Here is a 7151-nt window from a genome sequence, read left to right on the forward strand (position 1 = left end):
TTTATTTATTTATTTATTTTTATTTCACTTTATTAATCCCTGAGGGGAAATGTCTTCACTACAGCAGGGGGGCTCTCAGGGGGGAGCTGCTGCAGCAGGCTGCCACGACCGCGGCGCCAGGTAACCTGACCTGAGGTGCATGTTTTTGGATGATGGGAGGAAGCCGGAGAACCCGGAGAGAACCCACGCAAGCACAGGGAGAACATGCAAACTCCGCACAGAAAGGCCCAGGACCGGATTTGAACCTTTTTGCTGTGAGGTGACAATGCTAACCACTGCACCACCGTGCCGCCCCTACCTGGAGGAATATTAGTTTATCATCTAGGCTTTGCTAGGGGGATGCCTGGTCTCACAGCAGCCCCCAGTTTCACAGTAATTTACTACTTTATTTTTATTGCTCGGTGAAATTTTTGAATACATTGAACACAATTACACACCGAGAATTCTGACACTCAAATGAAATTGCAGACGTGCAGTGCTGTAAAAAGTAAACAGGAAGCTGTTAAAACAAAGCTACATAATCTGGGGGAAGATACATAGATTATTAGCTGTGTTGTATTAATAACATTTATCAATCTTTTTCTGTGCAATAAAAACTGGTCTACAAAAGGGCAATGATCCAGAGAGAGAGAGAGAGAGAGAGAGAGAGAGAGAGAGAGAGAGAGAGAGAGAGAGAGAGAGAGAGAGAGAGAGAGAGAGAGAGAGAGAGAGAGAGAGAGAGAGAGAGAGAGAGAGAGAGAGAGAGAGAGAGAGAGAGAGAGAGAGAGAGAGAGAGAGAGAGAGAGAGAGAGAGAGAGAGAGAGAGAGAGAGAGAGAGAGAGAGAGAGAGAGAGAGAGAGAGAGAGAGAGAGAGAGAGAGAGAGAGAGAGAGAGAGAGAGAGAGAGAGAGAGAGAGAGAGAGAGAGAGAGAGAGAGAGAGAGAGAGAGAGAGAGAGAGAGAGAGAGAGAGAGAGAGAGAGAGAGAGAGAGAGAGAGAGAGAGAGAGAGAGAGAGAGAGTGTGCGACTGGAAAGTACAAATGTGTTTTGTGTTTTTTAAACTGTGTAAACCTATAGTCCTAAAAGTGATCACACTAAGCTGTGGGGACATGAGCCACCGGCGGAGGCCCTGTGGGAACATGAGCCACCGGCGGAGCCCCTGTGGGAACATGAGCCACCGGCGGAGCCCCTGTGGGAACATGAGCCACCGGTGGAGGCCCTGTGGGAACATGAGCCACCGGCGGAGCCCCTGTGGGAACATGAGCCACCGGCGGAGGCCCTGTGGGGACATGAGCCACCGGCGGAGGCCCTGTGGGAACATGAGCCACCGGCGGAGCCCCTGTGGGAACATGAGCCACCGGCGGAGCCCCTGTGGGAACATGAGCCACCGGCGGAGGCCCTGTGGGAACATGAGCCACCGGCGGAGCCCCTGTGGGAACATGAGCCACCGGCGGAGGCCCTGTGGGGACATGAGCCACCGGCGGAGGCCCTGTGGGAACATGAGCCACCGGCGGAGCCCCTGTGGGAACATGAGCCAACGGCGGAGGCCCTGTGGGGACATGAGCCACCGGCGGAGGCCCTGTGGGAACATGAGCCACCGGCGGAGGCCCTGTGGGAACATGAGCCACCGGCGGAGCCCCTGTGGGAACATGAGCCACCGGCGGAGGCCCTGTGGGGACATGAGCCACCGGCGGAGCCCCTGTGGGAACATGAGCCACCGGCGGAGGCCCTGTGGGAACATGAGCCACCGGCGGAGCCCCTGTGGGAACATGAGCCACCGGCGGAGGCCCTGTGGGGACATGAGCCACCGGCGGAGGCCCTGTGGGAACATGAGCCACCGGCGGAGCCCCTGTGGGGACATGAGCCACCGGCGGAGGCCCTGTGGGGACATGAGCCACCGGCGGAGGCCCTGTGGGGACATGAGCCACCGGCGGAGGCCCTGTGGGGACATGAGCCACCGGCGGAGGCCCTGTGGGAACATGAGCCACCGGCGGAGCCCCTGTGGGAACATGAGCCACCGGCGGAGCCCCTGTGGGGACATGAGCCACCGGCGGAGCCCCTGTGGGGACAGCACTGTGGGGATCGGGGATGGGGGGAAGGAGGTGGACGGGTATAGGGATCAGCTCATGGGTCTGGGAGAGTGCGAGACGGTCTGCAGCAGCTCAGCATTTGAACAGTGGGACTACACTGTTGACTGTGTTTCTTGGTTTGTTTGTATATAATATATATAGATATATACTGTACCGTATATATGTATATATATATATATATATGTTGACTGTGTTCTTGGTTGTTTGTATATAATATATATATAGATATATAATGTACTGTATAAACTGTGCATTTTATATTTTATATTTATATTTCTTACTGCTATTTACTGCTATTTTATTGCTTTTTCTATTATTATATTATATTCTAGTATTTTATTCTATTATTTCTATTATTATCTTATTGCTTCTGTATGCTGCTGTAGCGAAAAAATTTCCCCTCGGGGATTAATAAAGTAAATACCTACCTACCTACCTACCTACCTACCTACCTACCTACCTATTGGGAAGGCCTCACCAGGTACTGGAATATTTTGTATTTATTGGATCTTATTTTTAAATCAAGTTAAAATTACAGATTGTGTTTCATTTTTCTTCAAACAGCTTGTTTAAATTTGCCTATGCTATGTGACCAGAGGGTAGCAAATCACTGAGTGTGAGATCGAAGCTGCTGCAGATGCACTGGTAGCAACTAGCTGATTGTGAAGCAGTTAAACATGAATATTCAAATCCCACAAAACACCAAAAAGGAGTTAATGAAACAGAGCAGGTCCCTGCTTTCAAGAAGTTCACACCAGGAAATGAGGGAGTTGTTTTGGTCCTCTGTATCATGTTGGCTGAGGTTGAGTGATGTGACTGACATCCCGAGCTGATCTCCAAGATTGATATCAGTGTCATCAAAGCATTTATTTAACTGATTGGTATCGGCTATACTGAACTATACTTGGCTTCTTTGTTTTACGTCAACTGTCATAAACAGAGAGCACAATTTGTGGCAGCATGCAGAAGTGTACTCTGCATCGTGACATGTTCAGATAACGTGTGCAATGAAGAAAATTGATGTCTTAATGTCTCTCATGCTTGTGGTGACTTAATGTGTTACTTACAGTTTACGGTTACAAAATGTTGTCATAACACAAAGTGACAAATATCCATTACTGTCCATTTAAAGTAAGTATAACTGTGCAGAAGTGAACATTTTAAACCTAATAACTGTTGAAATGTTTGCTGTTTCAGGTGTAAATCTCTGTGGGAAGGGTTTCAAGGTAAGATAAGAAAAGCTAGAGACAGAAGACTTATGGAGAGTCCAGTGAAGCTGAACTGGAAAAAGGCTGGACAATTGAATAGCACTGTAGTTGCTAGCTCAGTATGTTCCACTTGTGCTTTGACTGCTGTCATTAACTTGGTGACTTCCAAAGATCTGTGTGCTCTGTGGTTGAAGGCTGACTGTCTGACACAATACCCTAAATGTTTGATAAACAGTGCTTGCATGGACATTGTTTAATTCTGGGCCAATGGATGAGTTAATCAGAGACTTGGATGGTTTCATTTGTAGTTATCTGTTGTCATGGCGGTGCATAGAGCAACGACTTCATTTTGACCGTACGAATCCATTCATCCAAGCCAACCTACTCCACTCCAGTCTCATTGGTTCGTTTACAAACTCTACCTCTGGGCCACGTGATCAGGGGAAGCGTGTATGGGGTCTAAGGCCAGCTAGGATCAAAGGGTCATACCTTCCTTTCTTCTTGGGGTCATCAAAGGTTACCGGACTAAGATCAATGGATCATTAAATCCATCCTTCCTTTCCCTGGGTAATTATCTAGTTTATTACGGGCCTTAATAACACTAAGATCAATGTATCATCAAATTTTTGTTCACAAAAGATTTGTTTCAGAGACTTGGTTGCTTAACTTTTTCGTTACCAGTTGTCATGCTTACAGTTTGACCGTATGAATCCAATAGCTCCCCTACAAAACCGTACCTCTTTACTCTCATTGGTTCATTTACAAGTCTACCTCAGGGTCACGTGATCGGGGGATAGCGTGTATGGTGGCTAAGGTCAGCTAAGATCAAAGGGTCCTTCCTTCCTTCTTCCTTCCTTTCCCATGGTAATTAAATAGTTTATTGCATGTCATAAATCATTCATCAAAGTACACCTGCCAAGATCAAACGGGGTACATGACTGGAGGAAGTCAAAAAAGAGGGCGGGGTTTCGGGGTCATAGATCACTTTTTTCCAGACAGTGGGGCACATATCTCTCTCTTGCCAAACTGCAGAAACTCTTGGAGGCGGTTTTACACTGAAACCTGTCCCCCATCAGATTCTGTGACCTCATTCTTATCTTCCCTCCTCATCCCTGAACCAAACCAACCGAACCAACTGATGTGTTGCAGATTTCAGCGTAACACTGAACTGAGGCCAGACTGCTGGACGCTACAGTGAATTTATAAAGAAATTGTATTTAAGTCTTACAATTTACAGCTTTAAAGGCCTATACATGGAGTGAAACAACACAGATTGATTAATCTGAAGTTACAGCACAAGACAACTAATGACTCAAGAAGGGATAACACGCATCCTTTTAATTCAAGACAAGGGAACACTATCAGCTCAAACAGAAGTACCTAAGGCATCCTTGGTAAATAACATAATACAGCTGGTATAAATTTGAGATCCAATTGTCTTGACTGTTGATACACCAGCACTACCAGGCGTCTTTCTTGCCTACCTTTGGTCCTGGGATGCCCTCTCCTGGAGGCCCTGGCAGACCGAGTGGACCAGGCTGCCCTGTAGATCCCTGGAAACACAATCCCATAGAGCAACTGTCAGCGTATATGGCTACAAGGTAGACGGCATAATGTAGTTATGATATACAGAGGAAATTGTTTATGAAGACAACAGAAATTCCTTCATCCTCTATGCATACAAACTGACCTTCAGTCCATAAAGTCCGATTCCAGGAGGACCTGATGGCCCAGAGATGCCCGGTAAGCCTCGGTCACCCTAACAGATAAAAGAGGAAAAAAAACCTTTTCATTTCCTTTGCATCTTATTAAACCCGTCTACTTCTTGGTTCTTCATGTTGTCAAGTCTTTGTCCTTTCTCCCTTTGGTATGTTGAATGGCATGACCTGTCCCATCAGCCACAGCAAACATCCGTCTGAAGACTTTTATCCACCTCATGAATTCCTAAAATAACACTCACCTTCGGTCCAGGTAGTCCTTTCCCTTCAGGCCCCATCTCTCCTTGTACTCCTGGTAAGCCAGGGAGACCCTGACAATGAAGGAAGGGATGTTCATTTACAAACTGAATACAAAGGCCATTCAACTGTACCCTCAATCTTACCACTACTCTACCTGTGGTCCGGGCAGGCCATCTCCCTTCATCCCTGGTGGCCCCACTGGTCCACTATTTCCTTTATTTCCCTGAAGAAGGATGGCGGAGAGCAGTCAGAATACAGAAACATGTTCTATTGCACACTGATTGTAAGATAAATTAACACTCTGCATTATAAAAGAAGCAGAAAAGTCCCTTTTCACAAAAGAAAATGGTGTAATGACATGCACTTCCTTCTTGATTACACAGTGCACTGAGGTCTGATATACTGGTGTGTCATGTGTGTTCATGGTACCTTGGGCCCAATGATTCCAACTCCAGGTTCTCCAATAGGTCCAGTTGGTCCAACAGGCCCAGGATCTCCCTGTTATTTAGACAAGTGAGCAACAAAGTCACTACATTTATTGAAATGTATTTAAAAAAAAATGATTCTGGTTCTTGTAGTCAATATGTTGATGGTCAGAGGTTTGTAGCGAACCCACTTTGAAGTATCCTTCACAAAGTGCCAGACCCACATCTCCTCACCCGTTATTTCATTTGACCCTGGATGCACCTTTCCCAATTCTTAACCCCCACGTCATGATGAGCTTTTGTGAAATTGCTCTGGGCCTTCTTTATCACCATTTTACCTCGTAAAAACTCATACCTTCTGCCACAAGTGACATATAGTGATATCCACATCCTTTTAGGTGTATAAAACACGTCACTTTGGAGATCCTGAAATAGGAGATCCTGAAATAGGAGATCCTGCCAGCCGAAAACCACAAGACATCCCTTTTAATCTCTTTTGGGTCACAACCGCTCCAATACATCCACGTCTCCCTCGTGGTCATACGTCACCAAAAACTCACCAGCTATCAGAACAAAACATGGACGTTGTGATTCCTAACGATAAACCCTGCTACAAGGTTCTCTGATGATCCTGCTAACAGTGTGACATTGATCAAAAGTTTGACTTTGAGACTTAAGTGAATATGCGGACACTCTCTCTCTACTCCTCTATGTCCCTCACCCCTCTCTCTCACTCTTCTCCACCTCCTTCACCTCTCTCTCACTCTTCTCCACCTCTCTCTCTGAGTAATTAGGTAGACCGTATTAAAATGTGATGTGTTGTAATAATAAATCTCATCTTACATTGGTGAAGTCAAATAAGAGACTTCCTTTATACATAGTTTGAATCAAATCGTGCTAAACGTGGGCCTCATGACACCTCCTCCTCATGACACCTCCTCCTCATGACACCTCCTCCTCATGGCACCACCTCCTCATGACACCTCCTCATGACACCACTTCCTCATGACACCACCTCCTCATGACACCTCCTCCTCATGACACCTCCTCCTCATGACACCCCCTCCTCATGACTATTGTGATAGGACATTGGACAAACAAATGACCATTTCCCAGCATGCTTACCTTTTTCTAACTTTTGGAAATGAAGCTACCAAATTAAATAAGTGTCTTGTTTTGTACAGTGATCACACAAACATCACATTTCACTCACTGAGGGAAGGAACATGATTTTACATCCACATAAGTAAAAGTAACTCCAACTGAAAGGTTGATTGTGAGCACTCATTGCATAGAAGATGACAGTAATATGAGGTCATGGTGAGACAGGAAGTGAGCCTGCTGCATCCAATGGACCTTTGGAAGTGTCGTCACTTCATCCTCCTAAAGAGCTTTATAAACTGCTTTTATCTTCTGTCTTGTTGGATTCATTCTCAGTGGCACCTTCACAGCAATGAAGTTGATGAGTAGAATGTTCTAGCATAGAGTGCTCT

General features: G+C 46.1%; 1 protein-coding gene across 1 annotated transcript in view; it reads right to left on the reverse strand.

Annotated features, from left to right (window-relative positions):
• col28a1a (collagen, type XXVIII, alpha 1a) overlaps nucleotides 1-7151 on the reverse strand; it is a 41316-nt gene that overhangs the window by 15402 nt on the left and 18763 nt on the right. The window contains exons 23-27 of the mRNA XM_069715131.1: nucleotides 5663-5731; nucleotides 5388-5456; nucleotides 5236-5304; nucleotides 4966-5034; nucleotides 4760-4828 (exon numbers count right to left, since the gene is read on the reverse strand). Coding sequence (XP_069571232.1) covers nucleotides 4760-4828; nucleotides 4966-5034; nucleotides 5236-5304; nucleotides 5388-5456; nucleotides 5663-5731 — 345 coding nt within the window. The remainder of the gene's footprint in view (nucleotides 1-4759; nucleotides 4829-4965; nucleotides 5035-5235; nucleotides 5305-5387; nucleotides 5457-5662; nucleotides 5732-7151) is intronic.

The sequence above is a fragment of the Brachyistius frenatus genome, unplaced genomic scaffold, assembly GCF_029030835.1.
Source record: "Brachyistius frenatus isolate BFR_SWC_R1_liver_20210118 unplaced genomic scaffold, ASM2903083v1 Contig_138, whole genome shotgun sequence".
NCBI lineage: Eukaryota > Metazoa > Chordata > Actinopteri > Embiotocidae > Brachyistius > Brachyistius frenatus.